General features: G+C 50.8%; 1 protein-coding gene and 1 long non-coding RNA gene across 11 annotated transcripts in view; one reads left to right on the top strand and one right to left on the bottom strand.

Annotated features, from left to right (window-relative positions):
• Dnm2 (dynamin 2) overlaps window positions 1-20,375 on the top strand; it is an 83,666-nt gene that overhangs the window by 13,780 nt on the left and 49,511 nt on the right. For all 10 annotated transcript variants that reach the window (XM_052188913.1, XM_052188910.1, XM_052188911.1 and 7 more), the window contains exon 2: window positions 17,397-17,470. In XM_052188913.1, coding sequence (XP_052044873.1) covers window positions 17,397-17,470 — 74 coding nt within the window. The remainder of the gene's footprint in view (window positions 1-17,396; window positions 17,471-20,375) is intronic.
• Window positions 18,579-19,894, bottom strand: LOC127689343 (uncharacterized). The gene is made up of 3 exons (XR_007978883.1): window positions 19,781-19,894; window positions 19,465-19,509; window positions 18,579-19,296 (listed from the first exon to the last, which is right to left on the bottom strand). It is a non-coding gene; the product is annotated as an uncharacterized LOC127689343 (long non-coding RNA).

The raw sequence follows: 20,375 nt of genomic DNA, 5'->3' as shown, positions 1-20,375 counted from the left end.
GTGGGTAAGGCGTGGGTTCTGGCCTTCACCTCGTTGGAGACGGGGTCTCCTGTCAGGTGCTGTGGAGGGCAGGTCAGGCAGCCCCGGTGCGGAAATCTGTCTGTGCATCCCAGACTCCTGTTGGTTTTGATGGCTGTGCTGTTTCGTCAGCTGTCCAGGCCCGCATTGCCTGCTGCCTCAGTCTTGTCCATTTGACCCCCACCCCCAAGGAGCCTGCCCCAAACCCAGGGGCATGTGGTGGTGCAGGCCTGGGCTCCAGCGATTCCAAAAATGGTGGAAATGCTTCAGTGTATTGGTTAGAAAGTAGCCACTCAGAAAACATCAGTGCTTGTGTTCTACAAATGCAATTGTATATTTTTTTTCCAAGACAGGATTTCTCTGTGTAGCCCTGGATGTCCTGGAACTCGTTCTGCAGACCAGGCTGACCTCTAACTCAGAGGCCATGTGCCTCTGCCTCCCAAGTGCTGGGATTAAAGGTGTACGCCACCACCACCGCTCAGCAAGTCCCTCTTTATTTTTGTTGTTTTGTTTTGTTTTGTTTTGTGTTGTGTTGTTGTGAGACAGGATCTCTATAATGTAGCTCTAGTTATTCTAGAGCTTGCTATGTAGACTAGGCTGGCCTCAGACTCTTACAGACATCCACATGCCTCTGCCTTCCAGCTTTTGAGACTGAAAGGCGTGTGGCATCACATCCAGCCTTAACCACTTGAGATGTGCGTGAGGGTGTGTGTGTGTTGGTGAGAGGACAACTTTCAAGACTTGCTTCTCTCCTTCCTCGGTGTCTTTAAGACTGGACTGACAGCACCTTACTGCTGAGCCGTCACAGCCCCCTTCTTTATTCTATCCCAGCCCCACCAAGCCTTGGTCGCCCTGAGCCTGTCTGCACTTCCTGACCCTCAGGCAGTGCTGCATCTCACTTCCTGCCCCGTTCAGGTTTCCCTCCCTTGGGCAGTCCCAGGGCCCTCTGCTACTGCCTCATGTTCCCCTTGTAATTCCTTCTAGAAGTATTTATACTCTCTGTTTGCTTGACCTAAGGTTCCTCTTCCTGGGTGTGCCCTTGCTTTGCTGGTACCTGGGCCATCTCCCTGTGTCACCTTACACCCACCTTTGCTTTAGTCACCAAGAGTCACGCAGCAAAGTAGACAGGTGTGCTCTTTGCCACACTGTGACCTGGGCTCCACCCAGCTGGGCCAAACCAATGTGTGTCGTGCTCTGTGGATCTGGGTCACAGTGAGACACTGCACCTACACACAGCAAGGGGAGGGTCAAGGCCTGCCTGGGTTTGTGTGGACAGCAGTTGGGGGTTTTTGAGACAGGGTCCCATGTTGCTGAGACAGGCCTCAAATCTAGAGGAGGCTGACCTCAAACTTCTGACCTTTCTGCCTTTACTTTCCCGGCATTGGGATGACCCAGCACCAACCACATCTGCTTGGGGGGTGGGGGAGGGTGAAGATGGCACCTGGAGCTCCTATGTGCTAGGCAAGTGCTCTGCTAACTCATGGTCAGTGCCAACCATAGCCCTAGAGCCTGGATTTATACAGACATAAAGTCATGACTGTGTGGACTGTGTGTGAGGCATGAGAAACTGTACGAGTGTAGGGCATGAAGACTAGTGGGGGTAAGCAGTGTCTGATACTCAGATATGAAAATGCCCTTCTAGAACACAATATCATGTACAGTGAAGGCCTTTTTAAAATTATAAAAGCAAGTAAGCAACAATCCACCAGAAAAACATAATAGAAAGAAAGACATGAGAAGCCACATGGAAGAACAGGCGGGTTCCCCGAGACAGAAAGTAGAGCTGTGGTCTCGGGAGGTGGTGAGGGAGCGAGTGCTTGATGCACACAGAGCTTGGGGAGATTAAAACGTCCTGAAATCAGTGAGAACAGTTTCACAACCTGAATCCACAAAACCCCTAGCAGCCACTTAAAACCAGTGGGCCGTAAAGCTGTGACGCACGTTCCAGAAAGGCAGTTAAGCTGGAGGCAGGAAGCAACTCTCCTGTCCCTTGCCATACACCTACAAAAGAACAACTTTTTTTGCCTTGCACACAAGGCAGTGCCACTGAGGCAGGAGGGTCGCCAAGAATTCAACCTGGGCTATGGTGTGAGACTGGCTCAAAAACAGTAGGGGCCGTAGGTCAAAGAAGCACAGATGGCCTCCGAGATGGACCTACCCACTTCATGGCAAGCCCCAGCCGCCAAGCCCTGTGCACCACAGACTGCCCATTCCCCAGCTTGGCTCCGCCCCTCTCGCACACACAGCCAGGCTCTGGAGGAACAAAGTCTGCTCACTGGCTTGGACTCCCAGGAGTGGCCTGGCTGGGCTTCTGTCCTAATGGTGTCAGGAGTCCACTGTGCTTCCGTGCTGTACCAAGCTCCAGGCCTTTTAAACTTATTTACTTACTTTTTGGGGGATTGGAGATTGACTCCCCCCACCCCCATGCATGTTAGGAGGCTCATTGTCAGCCCTCCTGTGGGATCTCATCATACAGTCTAGTCCAGCCTAGCCAAGACTCCAGTGCCAGGTGACAAGCACTGCTACCACACCACACCCTGTTTAATCAGTGCTGGGGCTAGAACCTGGGACTTCTTAATATTCCAGTTAAGCACTTTACCAACTAAGTCATAGTATCAGCCCTTACAGTTGTTTTTTTTTTTTTTGAGACAGAGTCTCATTGTGTACCTGTGTTGGCCTGAGACTCAGTATTTAGGCCAGGCTGGCCTCAAACAGAGATCATCATCCGGCTCACCCCCTTTACCTTTCCCCAGAGTTGGAATTAAAGGTGTGTGACCCAGGCCAGGCCACACCCAGTTCCTCTAATTTCCCTAGAGCCCTTTAGCACATCCCTCCAAACTCAAATGTCTTAGTGAGGTGGTGCTGTTCACCGGAGCATCCAGTGAGCAATATCCACATCACGAGAGAAACACGACCCATTTCCCCTCAGCAGCCTCACTAGCACTAGCTCCTCAGGCTGTGAAGAGGGGCCTCATGAGTTGTTGTCATGTTTTGTCTTTGTGGTGAGTTCTGGCTGTGTAGCCCAGGTTGTGTGACTGTCCTGCCTCAGCTTCCCAAGCACTTGGAAGTACTTCCATGCCAGCTTACACTGTTTCTTTGTGAAGTTCAGAAAAACAAAAACAGAAACAAAACAACAAAAACCTTTGGAATTTCATTCATTTAAACATTGAATGCTTGGTCATCGCAGTGTCTGAGAATGCACCACGGGCTCACATGCTTAATACTTGGTCCCCATTTGGTAGAACCAAAGAACACTTGGTTAGGAGGTGAGGCTTGTTGGAAGAGGTGTGCCGCTGAGTGTAAGGAGCGTAGTAAACAATGCCTTTTAGACGGGTAAAAATGGCTCAGTCAGGACCCACGACACCCGAGGCTGCACCTGACCCCAGAATCCAGTGACATCACTCACTCAGGGTAACCAGGCAGTCCCGGAACCCTGTGATGCCCGCTGGACAGTGTGGAAGAGAGGCCAAGAGCAGGCTGTGCTCTGCACATCTGGAGAGATGACACCTTGATCTGTCACGTGTGTGGCTGGAGAGGCTCCCCCAGGATTCTGACCCTTGAATCAGATTTCTGTTAGAGATTAGACCTGACCCACAGCTAAGGAAGGTATTTTGCACAGGTGAGCTGCCTTAGGGAGATAGGCTTAGAACATAGGAATTTAGAACCTTGTGTGGTGACCCTTAGCCTAATAAAAATATAACTTTTGGGGCTGGTGAGATGGTTAAGAACACTGACTTGTTTTTCTGAAGGTCCGGAGTTCAAATCCCAGCAACCACATGGTGGCTTACAACCATCCGTAATGAGATCTGATGCCCTCTTCTGGTGTGTCTGAAGACAGCTACAGTGTACTTACATATAACAATCAATAAATCTTTAAAAATATATACATAACTTTTGTTATACTAACTATATATAATCTACCCTCTTGTTCAGAACACTCTGGGGTGGGCTTTGAGGTTTTAAAAGCTCGCACTGTTCCCAGTTAGTCCTCACTCTGGGTCCTGCACATCAGATGTAAGTTCTCAGCCTACCCCAGCCGTAGTACTGCAGTGCTGTGGCCGGCCGGCTGTCTGCGGCCAGGTTCCCCACTGTGGCGGTCGTCACCTAGCTCACTCTCAGCTACCGTGTGCCCAGCTTACATGCTTGCTTTTATAAGCTGCCGTTAGTTCTCATGGTGTTTTGTCACGGCAATAAAAAGTAGGGAAGAGCTGGATATGGTGGTGCATGCCTTTAATACCACCACCACTGCAGAGGTAGAGGCTGGCAGATCTTTATGAGTTCAAGGCCAGCCTGATCTACATAATGAGTTACAGGATAGCCAGAGTATGAAGACAGACCCTGTTTCAGGAAAAAAAGAGAGAGGAAATTAGCTGAGGCAGTCTGTTTCTTCTCCCTCACCCCTCCTCCCACTGACTTAGTTATGGTTGTTTGCAAAGGCGCGCAAGTGTGTGTGTGTGCATGTGCGTGTGCCTGTGTGTGTGTGTGTGTGTGTGTGCATGCATGTGAATGTGCCTATGTGTTACTTACTGCCCATGACACTGCCTCCCAGAACCCTTCCCCTCGGTGAGGAGAGGAGCCTCATGAGCCCCTCCTCTGAGCATAATAAAATGTTGGTAGGCTGGATCAGCAAGCAGTGTAGCTACAGGTGTGCCCTGTCCAGAAGACAGTTTCTCAGCACTCCTCCTTGCCCGCTGGTTTGTAAAATCTTTATTTTATTTGCTATTTATTTTAGTTTTTCTTTCTTTTTTTAAAAAAATTTATTTATTTATTATATGTAAGTACACTGTAGCTATCTTCAGACACACCAGAAGAGGGCATCGGATCTCATTACAGATGGTTGTATACCATGTGTTTGCTGGGATTTGAACTTGGGACCTTTGGAAGAATAGTCGGTGCCTCTGATCCATCTCTTCAGCCCTATATTAGTTTTTCAAAAACAGGGATTCTTTGTGTACTCTTGCCTGTCCTGGAACTTGCTCTATAGATCAGAATAAAGACATGCACCACAACACTTGGCTTGTTTGTTGTTGTTGTTTTTGTTTTTATACAGTCCCGCTATGTAGATTTGGCTGTTCTAAAACTCCCTATATAGGCCTCACAAATATTTACCTGCCTCTTGAGTGCTGGGATTAGAGGCATATGCCTGGCTTCTTAACATCTTTCTGTTCCTGATTCCAAATGTTTCTTGAATTTTGAAGGCATTGGTAGAGCTGTCCTGTTGAGATCTGTTCTGAGCAAGCCCCCTGCAGTTCCTCTTCCATGCTGATAAGCTGTTCATGTCCACACGAAGAACTGCTCACTGCAGAGGCTGAGAGCAGCCTGAGTCAGAGCTATAAACTTCAGCACTTAGAATCCAGTTTGTCAGTTAAACAACAGTAGTAGGTCCAGATGGTCATGGCGGAACTAGCCTTTAGTCCCAGTCCCCGGAGACAGACACGAGATCTCATGGCCACCCTGATCTACAATTCCAGTCCCAGGACTATATAGAGACCCTGTTTAAACAAACAAACACCCCCCCCCCCCCAAAAAAAACACCCTGTAGTAAGTACTTCCCCCAAATCCTGGAGCTCTCTAGCTCCCAGCCTCTGGCCAGCTTCAGTTTCTTCCTGTAGAGTGGCCCTCCTGTGGTTAGTGTATCCCAGTAGTAATCCTGATAGCCTTGCTGTACCAGTGCTCATATCTTTCCAGACAGGTTGTTATGGTAGCTTGTGGGCCACAGCCAGGAAGGACCACTGATGGCTTTCTTTCTCAGCACCTCTAGCACTCGCTGCTGGCCAGCAGGCAGCAGCTTTCCATGAGTGTGGTGTCTTCAGAGGTGGTCTGACCACTTAGCTCTGCTGGGCCAACGGCAGCGACTATAGCCTGTGATGGGCCCAGGGCCTCCCGTCCCGCATCTGGCACCAAACTCCCTTTTACTCTCACGCCTTCCAGGAGGAGGGGAACTGTCTGATGCCTCCCTCTGACTTCCTAAGTAGTGTGAAGAATGCTGGCCTTGCAGAGTGAGCTCAGAAGTGTTCCCTCCAGTTCATTCTGCGGAGTCTCTGCAGAGTGGTGCTCCTTCTCTTTTCAGTGTTTCTTAGAATTCACCATGAAGTTGTTGGCTCTGGACTTTTTGGGGGGAGCCTTTGAACACTAATTCAGGCCCTTTGTTTCCTCTCCGTCTCCAGAGACTTCACCGTGGTCAGCCATTTGCTTTCTTCGTAGTTTTTTCCTCCAGGGTTTTCAGTTTCTCCCATGCTGCTCTTTAGTCTCTGTAAGGTGATGTTGTATAGACTGGAGAGATGCTTGAGGAGCTCGTTCTGGCCGAGGGCCTGGCTCACCGCCCTCTGTCACTCCAGTCCCTGGGGATCTGACCTCATTGGCCTCTGAGGGCACTGATTACATATGGTGCACGTTCACACAGGCAGCAAACCATCATGCACATAAAATAAGAATACACGGATCTTACCTGGGTGTGACAGTCAGAGACAGGTGGATCTCTGAGTTCAAGATGAACCTGGTCTACATAATGGGTTCCAGGCTAGCTAGGGCTACAGAGTGAGGCCCTGTCTCAAAAATAAACAAATGTCTACAAATATTAGTTCATTCATTCATGGTGTGTGTGTTAGTGTGTGAGTGTGGTGCGTATGTGTGTGAGTGTGTGTGTGTGTGTATGTGGTATGTGTATATGTGAGAGTATGTGTATCTGTGTGTGTGTATATGTGAGAGTGTGTGGTGTATGTGTGTGTGGTGTTTATATATGTGAGAGTGTATATCTCTGTGTGTGTGTGTGTGTTGTATGTGTAGGAATGTGTGTATACAGAGAACAGAGGTGACTGGAGTCAGTTCTCCATCTTTACTTTGTTTCCGCATCCCACTCAGGTTTCTCGCTTGCACAGCAAGCTTCTTTACCCGTTGAGCCATCTTGACAGCCCGTCTTCCTCTTTATTTCCTTTGGGTGGCTGTGATATTACTACATTTATTCCACATCTTAACAATATGAGTCTTTTCTTTGGGAAATCTTGGTTCTTTCCTCTGCCCTCTGCGCCCTGAGCTTGCCCCCCCCCCACACACACACACTTTTTTAACAACAAAAAACCAAGTTGGCCTCAACTTCAATGTCTAGGTAGTGACCTTGAACCCCTGCATCCCCTACCTCTACTCCCCAGGGCTGGCATGACAGGTGTTCAGTGCCACGCCTGGCTTATGTGGAGGGAGGGATGGGACCCAGGGCTTCCTGTATCCTAGGGGAGCATTTTACCTTTGGAACCCCAGATCTTGAGGCTTTGGTCTGTTTGCTTTTAATTTGTCTGTAGGCATCAGGCACAGCACTGCTGACGACAGCCACATTTGTTGGCATTTCCCCAGTCCCCCTCTGTCTTCAGTTCTTGCTTAGCTTTCTGCTGAGGTTAGGGAGTATACTTCCCCCCAACCCCCCACTTCAAGCCCTTGCTGTTCTCTGCCACAGCTGAACATGCAGTCTCCTTCGGAGAATGTTGTGTGTGCCTGTGAGGGTCTGGGAGATGGTTGAGTGGGCGCCGCAGCCTAGTTTAGTGTGAGAGGCCCTGAGTTCTAACCCATCTTGAAGGGAAAGGAGGAAAAGCAGACCAAGCCCTGGACATGGGCCACTGCTGCTCCTGGATTTGGGCGTGGACCTTCCTTTCTGCCTGTTGCTTCCGGTGGCATTCCCTCTGATTCTCTCGAGGCCTCTGCTCATGTGTCCTTCGTGTTTCTTTCCTCTTTGTTGGCAGGGGTTGGGGGTGGGGGATAGACAGAGTCTCACTACTTCCTCTGGCTGGCCCGGAATTACCTTGTTAGCCACTGGCCTTGAACTCACAGAGATCCACCTGCCTCTGTTTTTTGAGTGCCGAGATAAAGGTGTGCGCCAACCTGCACAGCTTCATTTGTTTCTTTAAAGAGAAAAAAAAGATTGGTTAAGCGGGTGGTGGTGGCACACACCTCTAATCACAGCACTTGGGAGGCAGAGACAGGCAGATCTATGAGTTTGAGGACAGCCTGGTCTATGGAGAGAGTTCCACGACAGCCAGGGCTATACAGAGAAACCCTGTCTTGAACCCCGATCTCACCAAAACAGGATTTTAAAATTTTATGTGTATGAGGTTTTGCCTGCATATATGTATGTGTTCCACATGCATGTCTGTCTGAGGAGACCAACAGAATGTGCTGGGTTCCCTTGGAACTAGAGTTACAGATGTTGGTGCTGTCAATCAAACCTGGATCCTCTTAACTGCTGAGCTCTCTCTTTCTCTCTCTCTCTCCTTTTTTTTTGACCAGGTTGTCTCTATATATAATGTAGGCTAGTCTGGAACTTCTAATATTTTTGCCACATGCCTCTGGAGTACAGGACTCCTAGGTGTGTATTACCCTTCCTGGACATTCGTGCAATTACTGAGAGGATTATTATTGCCCATGCAAGCCCGGGGGCCAGTCTTTGGGTCTCCAGAGCAAACATGACTAGCTGGCAGGTGTAGTGGCTGCTTCATTAGGAGGGAAGCCACAGCAGGAAGTCCCTGGAAGAAGCTGACTAGTTAGACAGCAGATCCACAGGTGAAGGGCAATGGAGAAAGGCCCTGACTTCAGCCGAGTCCACAGGCTCATGTCCACACATGCGCCCTCACAGACTCACGTACATTCAAATTACACACGCAAAGGCAGGAAAAGCCGGGTGTTGACATCCACACCTATCAAATGACCTGATTCTCCCCCCCCACACACACCAGTTCTTTTACATATCACATGGTTGACTTTGACCTGCCCACTTTCTCTGGTGTTCTGGTTGTTTCTGTCATCCTTCTGACTGTGCCTGAGGGTCACCAGGCTTCTGTGTGCTCTGGGGTCTGAAGGAAGCAGGTGACTGTTGAGGAGGAAGCAGATTTAAGATGGTGTTGAGTCACCTGACAGGAGAGGTGGTGTTCATGTCCTCACTGGGTGCCAAGGAGAAGTGGGTGTGCTTCTTGTAGTTCCTGGGGATGACATCCCCTGCCCTCCCCGCCCCCCACTGCCTTTGTGACAGCACCCTGCATGTGGCAGACACTAGCTTCCTGTTCAGCTTCGGCATGGCCAAGTGTTAGGACCCTATTTGCAGATGGGGACACTGGGACAGTGATGTCCTTGTGCTGGTCACACATGGAGAGTCTGTGACTGAACTGACAGGCTGCACTCTACCCGTGGCCACCCACATTCTTAATTGGTGCCAGGAGGAGGCTGCGATGGCCTTCCTGTGTTCAGGGTTCACTGGTTTCTTTTTTTTTTTTTTTCCTTTTTAAGAATTTATTTATTTATTTAATGTGAGTACACTATAGCTGTCTTCAGACACACCAGAAAAGGGCATCAGATCTCCTTACAGATGGTTGTGAGCCACCATGTCGTTGCTGGGATTTGAACTCAGGACCTTTGGAAGAGTAGTCAGTGCTCTTAACCGCTGAGCCATCTCTCCAGCCCCACTGGCTTCTTTTTACCCTGGCTCCCAGATGTGCTGGGGATGAGCAGACAGTGCTGGAAAGCTGAGGCAGGATCGCAGCAGCTTGGGTGGGGCTCAGTGCTCAGGGCTGTTTGTACCTGTGGCTTTGGTCTTGAGTTCCTTTACCCCGGAAGCTTCAGTTTCCGTGTCTACCAGATCCAAGTAGAGAAAGCATACAGTTCTAGGACAGGATCCCCAGTCAGGGTGAAGAGTTGAGGTCAGCTAGAGCTACGTTCTGAGACTTTAAATAACCAGAAGACAAAATGGGGACAGAAAAAGCAAGAGTCCCTTGTCCGCAGTCAGCCCAGCTCCTGTGGGATGTGTGTGCCCTGCACGGGCCATTTATTAATAGGTGTTTTTCTTTGGAGTGCGTTCATGTAGCCTAACGGGCACACCTCTCCACTAGCTGGTCTATCTGAGACATCCAGGGCCCTGGAAGGGCTGGGGGAGACCCGGGGCTCCACAGATCAAACCGCTTCCTGTCATTCATGAAAGTGCTTTCATCTATTCATACAACTGGATGGTGACAAGTCAGATATTTGCCTGTTATAAAGTTATAAATTGAACTGCAAAAACCTGGAATTCACATCACCTTGGAGACTGACACATAACTTTTGTTTTGTTTGAGATAAAGTCTCATAGAGCCCAGGCTGGTCTCCTGAGTGCAAGAAATTTCAGATATATACAACCACTCTGTTTTCTCATATTTTTTTTTAAGGCAGGGTTTTATGGAGCCCAGGCTGGCCTTGAGTTTATTGTGTAACTGAGGATAGCCTTGAACTCCAAATCTACCTGCCACCAGTGAGTGGTGGGATCATATGAGGGCCACCACACCCCCAGAGGCAGATGCTGTGCTCTCCTGAGTCCGTGGATGAGCTCCACCCGCCAGCTGTCTCTGCAGAACGATGCAAGCAGATGCACCCCGCCCTGCCCCGCCCCGCCCCGGGCTGGACTTAGTGCTTACATGCTTACCTGGCATGCACAAATCTCTGGGTTCCATCTGCCAGCCAGACAGCCCCCGAGATCCCAGCACTTACAGAGGCAGGGGATCAGGAGTTCAGGGTCTTACTCAGCTTCAGAGAGGCTTCAAAGCCTGGGCTGCAGGAGAGCCTACCTCAAAATAAAGAAAACACACTATCAAACACAAAAATTTCTCAAATATGGAGGGGACTTCCTCCACACAGAGGCTAGTTCGTGCCCCACATTCTGGAGGGCTGCTGACCCTGAACTCTTTCTGAGACCAGTTGCCCTAGCCTCTCCTGCTGGGTGAACATATAGGTCATTGGTGGCTTTCGCTTGGACATCTTGCTATCTGTCTTGTTACCTCATGTAGGCTGTGACTAGTCTTTGACTGTGGGGTCTATGTTCTGTATCTGTGTGCTAGGGAGCAGGACTCTGGGGAGAGTGACCCCATCTCCTGTCTGCTCTGGAGGGTTCCAGCTATAGCGATCATCTGAGAAAGTGAGGAAAAAGAAAGTAGGTAGGGCAGGGTGGGTGTTGGCTCACCCGGAAGCAGCTAGACCTCTCTGAGGAAGGGACCACTCACCTGAACCCTCAGTATACACAGGAAACCAGAGTTGTCATAGAAAGGTCACTGTGGGGATAAACAAAGGCCCTGAGGCAGGAATACACTGGGCTCCTCCTCCTATCAGTCCAGCTCCAGGGAATAGATAGGAGAGTGGGGGCTGATGAGGAATGGCAAGACCTCCCAGGCCCCTGGGGGACATGTGGGAGCCCCTGAAAGTTACAAGCAGAGGAGTGATTACAGGTGCTTCAAGTTTACTTGTTTGTGTAGGATGAATGCTGTCACAGGTGTGGGTGTGCATGTTAGAAATTGATGATAGGTTTCTCTTGCTGTATTGTCTACCATAGGTTTTTAGACTAGGGTCTTTTACTGAGCCTGGAACTCATCACTGTAGGCTAGGCTGGCTGGCTGGTAAGCCCCATAAACCCCAGGGATCTTCGTCCATCTCCAAGTGTGGGAGATGTGCATCAGGGCTTTGTGTGGGTGCTGGGGATCTATACCTGGGTCCTTCCTTAAAGTTGTTTGGGGGACACTTTAATGACCTATCCTCAAGAATGCTGTATGTTGGGATACTATGGCAAGAACTTTGTAATCCTAACTTCCCTTTGGGGCAGGTGCCATTGTGCCTGCTTAACCAACAAGGGAGCTGAGTAGAATCTGGTGGATTCTAGAAGTAATCCAAGTTCTGGATTACATCTAGGCCTGAGGAGTTCCAGAACCAAGTGACTCTAGCTATTTCCTGCTCTTGCTCCCGGCCCAAGCTGGCCCTCAGATGTGACCACAGCAGGTGGCACTGGGCCTGAGTGCCAAGGGCGGGACTGATCTGGGTCCTGCCGGATTCCTGGCTAGGGAGGGACTGCCGGGCTGCAAGCCACCCCAGACCTGAGCTCACGTGGCCAGGCAGGTGCCCCGCCACCACCACCGCCACCTGAGCGTCAGGGTCCTTGTCCGTGAGGTGGTGGAGTCAGTCCTTTGCCCCACCCTGATGTCGTTAGGGTCTGTGTGTTCCCAATTCTGGGTCAGTAGAGGGGAGAGTGGGGAGAGAGCAGGCTTGGTCCTGTCTTGGTGTGAAGGCTGCTGGGATGGAGGCGTGGTCTAGGGACAGGGAGGTAGGGAGGGGACAGCATAAGTGGGAATCATCAGTCAGATTTGGTGTAATGGGGAAATGGAGTCTGTGTGGGCAGGGAGGGAGGGAGTTGATAGGAGCAGGTTGTGCAGGCAGCAGGAAGGCTTCGCCCTGTCACTTGAGACACCCCCACCATCACCAGAGGCCCTAGTCAGTTTGCCAGAGATAGAAGGTGGAGCTTATGCCGCAGCATGACCTCTAACCTCATAGCTTGGGGCTCTGAGGTCTCGAATTTTGGAGACGGGGAAGGGGTCTCCACCCAGCACCTTTGTACATCCTGCCCAGGCTTCTCAAGAGATGCAGCTGGCTCACTCTGCCTTCCCTGCTTCTGCTTGGTTCCCTTCCCTGGGGGCCTGGATGACCCCGCCTCCAGGTTCACACAGCTGTCCCACCTGCTCCACTCTCTGTATAGAAAAAATTAAACAGACCTGGCTCTTGCACCAGAAGGTGCTGTTCAGGCTGCTGGTGACCAAATGCCGGAGCCCAGGTCTGTTAGAGAACCAGCTTCCTTCTTTCTAAGGCTAAACTGGCAGAAGTGGGAAAGAAGGATGGGTTCACAGTATGGCCTCTGACCGTTACTAGGTGGGCAGCTCCCCCGGGAAGGGTGGCGGCAGGAACCCATGCGGAGGTCAAGGGCTCAGAGAGCCACTAGGGAACCTAGATAGTCTGCAGACCTGGACTGTATTGGTCCAGCCATGAGTGGACACAAGACCTTTGTAGAAGAGCTTTCTGGATATCTGTGTTTAGGAGAGAGAGAGGGAGGGAGGGAGAGAGAGAGAGAGAAAGAGAATATTTGTGTGCGGTGTATTAACATACTGGCCTAACATTCATGTAAAGCCATCAGCACTACATAAACATGGTGGTGCAGACCTGTAATCCTAGCACTTGGAAAGTAGAAACGGAGATTAGGAGTTGTAGACCATCCTCTACCATACAGAGTTTGAGGCCAGCCTGGGCTGCATGAGTTACTCTGCCAAAACAGAAAAAAAGAAAGGAAACAGAAGGAGGCAGCTTTGTGTGGGACTGAGAAATGATGCAGCACTTTACACTTACCTGACCACCATGTGCTATCCCTGTACCAGGCCTGGAGACACAGAAGGGTGATCCCTGGCCTGGGGACCTGATCGCGTGCTTACATATCGAGTATGGATGTCTGAGCCAGAGTCCCCCCATCCCCCACGTTTGTTGCCACCCCACAGCTGGCAGAGTGTTCTAACCAGGGAACGCAGATCCGAGAGCGCGGGAGCGGACCCAAGGGACACACACACAGGAGAAGTGCTAGCCACAGCTAAGAAGAGTGTGGAGGCAGGTGGGCTGGGGAAGGGAGGACCGGATGGAGCTAGGGCCATCTCTGTGCCAGCCAGGACAGTTGGCGTTTGTAGACCTGCCTGGGAAGCCACAGTGTGCTCTGCTGCACTGCCCAGCAAATACTCTAAAAAGAAAAGAGTTTTGATTTTATGTGTGTAAGTGTTTCGCCTGCACGTGTGTTTATGTACCAAACCTGGTGCTTGAGATCAGGTGTTGGATTCCCTAAGTTAGAGATGGCTGTTAGCCTCTGGAAAAGCAACTAATGCTCTTAAATGCTGAGCTATTGTTCCAACTACACACACACACACACACACACACACACCATTTTTAAAAAGATTTTGTTTTGTTTTGTTTTGGTTTTGGTTTTTTTTGTTTGTTTGTTTGTTTGTTTTGGATTTGGTTTTTTCGAGACAGGGTTTCTCTGTGTAGCCCTGGCTGTCCTGGAACTCATTCTGTAGACCAGGCTGGCCTCGAACTCAGAAATCCGCCTGCCTCTGCCTCCCAGAGTGCTGGGATTACAGGCATGCGCCACCACCGCCCTGCTTGTTTTGTTTTTTAAGATAGGATTTCTCTGTGTAGCTCTGTAGACCAGGCGGGCCTCAAACTCAGCAATTCGCGAGGCTTCTCAAATGTGTGTGTGTGTGTGTGTGTGTGTGTATACATACATACATATATACCGTCTCAAATATATATAAATAGATATAGATATTTGAGACAGGGTCTTGCTGTAACTCTGGTTGTTCTGAAACTTTGTTGACCAGGCTGGCCTTCAAAGAGATCTGCCTCCCAGTTGCTGGGATTAAAGGCATGCGCCACCACCACCTGAATCAGATACCCATTTTTTCCAAAAATAGGAGAAAAAAATGTTAGATTTTTATTTTTGATACATATTTATAGATTTAATTTTAGATTGTCTTATCTAGCCATTTATTTTTAATGTGTGTGGGGGGGATGGATGTGAACAGAGGCTAAGGGACAAGTCCCCAGAGTTCTGTCCTTTTATGTGAAACTTAGGTCTTCAAGTCTGGCCGCAGACACCTTTACCCCGTAGCCATTTCACTGGTCCATGGAAATCCTCTTAACCAGACCTTTCTACATCCAGTCCCTGAGACATGTATGGCTGGCTCCCAGTCTGCCCTGGGATGTGACCGGTTGTTTCCTCCTTAGCTTCCGCCATCTTTGTTGCCTTCCCTTCCTCTTGGCCACCAAGGCCTCAGCCTTTCCTTGTGAGAACTGGTGCTTGTTCTGGGCATCACAGCAGTCCCCATTGAAGCTCTCTATGTCCCTTGTCTGGGACAGCCACTGGTGATGTCTGAGGCGTCGCCATTGTCCTCAGGGTGGCTGTCATCTCAGAGTGACTGAATGTAAAATCACTGCAGTACTGTGGTTACTGGGGCTGGAGGAGGGTGGTGGTACAGGGGCAGATTCACACATACACACACACACACACACACACACACACAGCCCAGAGGTCGCATCATAGACTAGAAGCAGAGATTCTGGGACCTGGAGGTCAAAATCTTCAGATGGCCTCTTGGGGTTCAGTCGAAGTTGCCACCATTGCTTGTGCATTGCAGCCATGGGTAGGGCCCAGTCTCTGCACCCCAGGTTTCTGAGATCTAGGCTGCTGAGCTGTCTGGTGGGATGGGGTCTTATAGCTGTTAAATCCACACAGTGCTCTGCTCCTCACTTGTTACACTCACTGTGTGACTGCTCCACTATGCCTTTGGAGTATTTGACTAAATTAGTGATTGATTTTGTTTAGGACTCAGGCTGGTCCATAACTCACTCTGTAGCCAGGTAGAACCTTGAACACATGGACCATAACTATTTTTACAAATTTACAATAGCCGTTAATGACGAGGTCAAGCTGTGGGGCCTCCTATGGTGCCTAGCTCCAGGGCTCTATTGTAGTTGTGTTTTCTTTAAGATCAAAATAAATCCTCCTCACTTGGCCCACCCAGGAGGAAGTCCTTTGAGAAGATAAAAGACTCTTTTATTTATCTGGCTGCAGAAACTTCCAGGATGTATTGACCACGCCCCCAGGTCCCCCCCCCCCCAACTGAGCTGTAAAGCTTTTTTTTGTTGGTTTTTTTTTGGGTTTTTTGGTGTGTGTTTTTTTGGATTTGGTTTTTTCGAGACAGGGTTTCTCTGTATAGCCCTGGCTGTCCTGGAACTCACTCTGTAGACCAGGGTGGCCTGGAACTCAGAAATCCGCCTGCCTCTGCCTCCCAAGTGCTGGGATTACAGGCGTGCGCCACCACTGCCCAGCTACTAAAGCTTTTATTTAACAGGTTGCACCTTGTTATTTATGTGTGTGTGCACATATGCATGTGTATGTGCTCCCGTGCATATCTTGGTGCATGTGTGGAGGTCAGAGGACCACTTGTGGGCTGGCTCGCTCTCTACATGTCAGTCCTGGGCGCAGTCATGAGCCTTGCTGGCCGTGGACTTCCCGTCTTTCACTCCTTCTGTTGCAGTGCTGGGGATGGTGCCATCAGCTGCCCGGGCTAGGCCCGTGCTGTGCTGTTGAGCTGTAGCCCAGGCTGACCTGGCACCTATGTTGTGCCAAGGACAACCTTGACATTCTAAGTCTCCTGTTTCTGAGTTCCCTCCTCCCCCTCAGATTCTCACACATATCTCTGGAAGCCACTCCATCCGAGTTCTTTTTGTGCTGTGTAACTGAATCTGGACCTTCACACACACCATGCAAGTGTGCTGCCATCCTGCGTCTATCTGCAAATTCTTTAAATCCCTGTTGTTTTGGTTTTGCAGATGATCTCATGTAGCTAAGGCTAGCCTTGAGCTCTCTGCATAGCTGAGGTCATGAACTTTTTGATCCTCCTGTCTCCCATGCCCTGCTAGTGACCTTTCTGGAGAAATACAGTTAAGTATCCATCTTAAATACACACCCTGATTGTTCTGATAACTTAAAAAAAAAAAAACCACAAACCTGCTGATCAATGTAGAAATCTGCATTGAGGCTGATTTTTGCCTCCCAATAAAGTTCCATCTTGTGTCTTCCTGCCTGTTCCTCCAAGGAAAAGCCTTTGCCCCGATTCCTATCACAGAAGATCAGCTTTGCCTGTTCAGGTTCAAGTCCATCTGTGTGCTAGCTCCCAGCCTGGGCCACATGCCTGAGAAGACCAGGCTACATGGTGTCTCCAAGACTGCCATACTCTTCCCTCCACTCCCCTCTCTCCTCCCTTTCCCTCCCCTCTCTGTCTTCCTGTTTTTAACACAGGGTTTCTCTGGAACTCACTCTGTTGACCAGGCTGGCCCCAAACTCAGAGATCCGCCTGCCTCTGACTCTGAGTACTGGGACTAAAGGCCTGCGCCACCACCACCTGGCAGCTGTACTCATTTTTACACCTAATTAGGGAGACCACCCAGGAATAACTGTGGCCAGCCACGGAGCAATGCTGATAGTGACCCAACTCGGGGTTTGGGGCCTCTTCATTTGCTGGTACAGGCATTAGCCACCATGGCCATTTTCTTCAGTGCTGGGAATCCAGCCCAGTGCCTCCTGCCTGCTAGGCAAGCCCTCTACCAACTGAGCCACACCCAGCCCTTGTGTTATTTTGAGACAGCCTGTGCTCTGTGGTCCTGTGTGGCCGGCCTCAGCTTTCAGGGTACGGGGGTGACTGGTGGTGGCGTTCGGTTGGCTGGCCTTGAGCTTGATTCTCCCCCAGTCTCTCCTGTGGCTCTTTTTCTGTGGACAAGATTGTCTGAAATACAATACAAGCAGGGCCTAGTGCACCCGCTGGGCTCCAGAGCATTCCTGTGCACAGCTCCATGTTTTCTGCTTAGTTCAGGCCCCCTTCAAACCCTAGGGCCGAGACCCTCCCCAGGGTCTCCGCTGGTGCGTCAGCAAGAGACAGTTGCTTGCTGCCTGTGGTCACACTTCCTGCCTCATTCGCAGGACTGTGAGTCACTTGTGCTGCTTTCTCTTCTCCCAGGGACTTCCTTCCGCGAGGATCAGGAATTGTCACCCGGAGGCCTCTCATTCTGCAGCTCATCTTTTCCAAAACAGGTATGAGAAATAGAGATTTCAAAACCAAAAACCAAGACAAAGCAAAAAGTAATAATAATAATAATAAATAAGCCACAGCGGTAGCGTAGCTCGTGGACAGCGCCCCAGCGCATGGGCAGCCCTGCTTCCAGCAGCAGGAGTGTGACCCTGGTGTGGAGGTGCACACCTGCGAGCCCAGCCGGGAATGTGAGAGCAGGACCCGAAGCTCACGCCATCCTGTGATGCAGAGAGAGTTCTGGACCATCCTGGGCTACGGAAGGCCCGGTCTTCAAACAGCAGCAGCAACCCCGTACTATGAGGAGGCCATCGCGGGGTTAGTTGGGAACTTGGAATCATGAGGATTTAGGGGCCTAAGGAGAAATCTGAGCTCCTGGGTTGTCTGGGACTGAGTGCAGGTCTCACCTGTCCAGGGAAGCTGAGAAGCATCCTGCACATCACCCTGGTGCAGCCGAGTGCCCGGGCAGGACAGGCTACCTGTGCCCACAGGTACCTTCTGATTTTTTTTTTTTTTTTTTTTTTTTTTTTTTTTTGGAGAAGTCTTGCCTGAAAGGCAGAACCGCTCGCTGCCTTGTCCTTTCCATGCAGTCACACACCAGCCCCAGTCGAAGGAGCTCCTGCGCCGGGTCCTTGGGGCCCAGTCCCTATTCCCTGCTGCCAATTGCTCCCAAGACTGAATTTACAGTTGGGAAACTGGAGGCCCAGCCAGGTCACCTGCATTTTAGGGGGCCCCTGGCCTGGGATCCTCAGCCAACTCAATGTGGTCTGACGTTCCAAGGCCCCGCAGGGTTTTTCCACCCTGATTCTGCCAGTTTGTCATGGAGGAGAGGCTCCAGTGAGACCCGGTGGTTTGGTGTGCCGTGCCCCTTTGCGGGTTTTGCCTTATGACAGCCCACAGGACGGACGGCTGCTGCCTCTGGTCAGGCTTGCAGTGAGCTCTGCTGGAGAGGCCCTTGACTCCTCTTCCTGTGTGTGTCCCATTGCCTGCAAACCTCCACCTCAGCTTGGAAATCCCTATTTTGCACTTTTTCTTTTTCTTTTTTTTCTTTTTTCTTTTTTGGTTTTTTTAGACAGGGTTTCTCTGTGTAGCCCTGGCTGTCCTGGAACTCACTCTGTAGACCAGGCTGGCCTCAAACTCATAGAGATCCACCTGCCTCTGCCTCCCAGAGTGCTGGGATTACAGGCATGCTCCACCACTGCCTGGCTGTGTATTTTTTATCAGTAAATATTTTTTTAAAGGTTTATTTATTTTTATTTATATGAGTACACTGTAGCTGTCTTCAGACACACCAGAAGAGGGCATTGGATCCCATTATAGATGGTTGTGAGCCACCACGTGGTTGCTGGGAATTGAACTCAGGACCTCTAGAACAAAAGTCAGTGCTCTTAACCACTGAGCCATCTCTCCAGCCCTGCACTTTTTCTTTTTGGTTTTTTTGAAGCAAAATTTCTCTGTGTAGTCCTGACTGTCCTGGAACTCACTCTGTAGACCAGGCTAGCTTCAATTTCATAAAGATCCACCTGCCTCTGCCTCCAAGTATTGGCATTAAAGCCATGCACTACCACCGCTGCATGGCTTACTTTTGCACCTTTTCCTGGACCATGAGCTGGCACTGCTGCTGCCCCTGGTCCCCAGCCCCCCTGGGGAAGCCTGTGTGGATGGGCGGGGAGGGAGGCAGTTCCCCAGGCTCCTGTCCCAGCGTCCCTTTGTGGTGCCCTACCGCAGAGAGAGGATAACTGGAAGACCGGCCAGTTGGGGCCTGCCAGCTCTTGCTGAGCAGCGACAGCTTCATACCTGCAGCGCTGGGTGCCCGGGCTAGCCTCTACTTCTCTTAGACCTGGTGCCCAGGGTAGCCTCTAGTTCCTTTGGACCTGGTGCCCAGGGTAGCCTCTACTTCCCTTGGACCTGGTGCCCAGGGTAGCCTCTACTTCCCTTAGACCTGGTACCCAGGCTAGCCTGTAGTTCCCTTGGACCTGGTGCCCAGGGTAGCCTCTACTTCCCTTAGACCTGGTACCCAGGCTAGCCTCTACTTCCCTTGGACCTGGTGCCCAGGGTAGCTTCTAGTTCCCTTAGACCTGGTACCCAGGCTAGCCTCTACTTCCCTTGGACCTGGTGCCAGGGTAGCCTCTACTTCCCTTAGACCTGGTACCCAGGCTAGCCTCTACTTCCCTTAGACCTGGTGCCCAGGGTAGCCTCTACTTCCCTTAGACCTGATACCCAGGCTAGCCTCTACTTCCCTTGGACCTGGTGCCCAGGGTAGCCTCTATTTCCCTTGGACCTGGTGCCCAGGCTAGCCTCTACTTCCCTTAGACCTGGTGCCCAGGGTAGCCTCTACTTCCCTTAGACCTGGTACCCAGGCTAGCCTCTACTTCCCTTAGACCTGGTGCCCAGGGTAGCCTCTAGTTCCTTTGGACCTGGTGCCCAGGGTAGCCTCTACTTCCCTTGGACCTGGTGCCCAGGCTAGCCTCTACTTCTCTTAGACCTGGTGCCCAGGGTAGCCTCTAGTTCCTTTGGACCTGGTGCCCAGGGTAGCCTCTACTTCCCTTGGACCTGGTGCCCAGGGTAGCCTCTACTTCCCTTAGACCTGGTACCCAGGCTAGCCTGTAGTTCCCTTGGACCTGGTGCCCAGGGTAGCCTCTACTTCCCTTAGACCTGGTACCCAGGCTAGCCTCTACTTCCCTTGGACCTGGTGCCCAGGGTAGCTTCTAGTTCCCTTAGACCTGGTACCCAGGCTAGCCTCTACTTCCCTTGGACCTGGTGCCAGGGTAGCCTCTACTTCCCTTAGACCTGGTACCCAGGCTAGCCTCTACTTCCCTTAGACCTGGTGCCCAGGGTAGCCTCTACTTCCCTTAGACCTGATACCCAGGCTAGCCTCTACTTCCCTTGGACCTGGTGCCCAGGGTAGCC

This window comes from Apodemus sylvaticus, chromosome 7 (genome assembly GCF_947179515.1).
Source record: "Apodemus sylvaticus chromosome 7, mApoSyl1.1, whole genome shotgun sequence".
NCBI lineage: Eukaryota > Metazoa > Chordata > Mammalia > Rodentia > Muridae > Apodemus > Apodemus sylvaticus.
The sequence above is the reverse complement of the archived record's forward strand: the minus strand, read 5'-3'. Positions and strand labels throughout refer to the sequence as shown.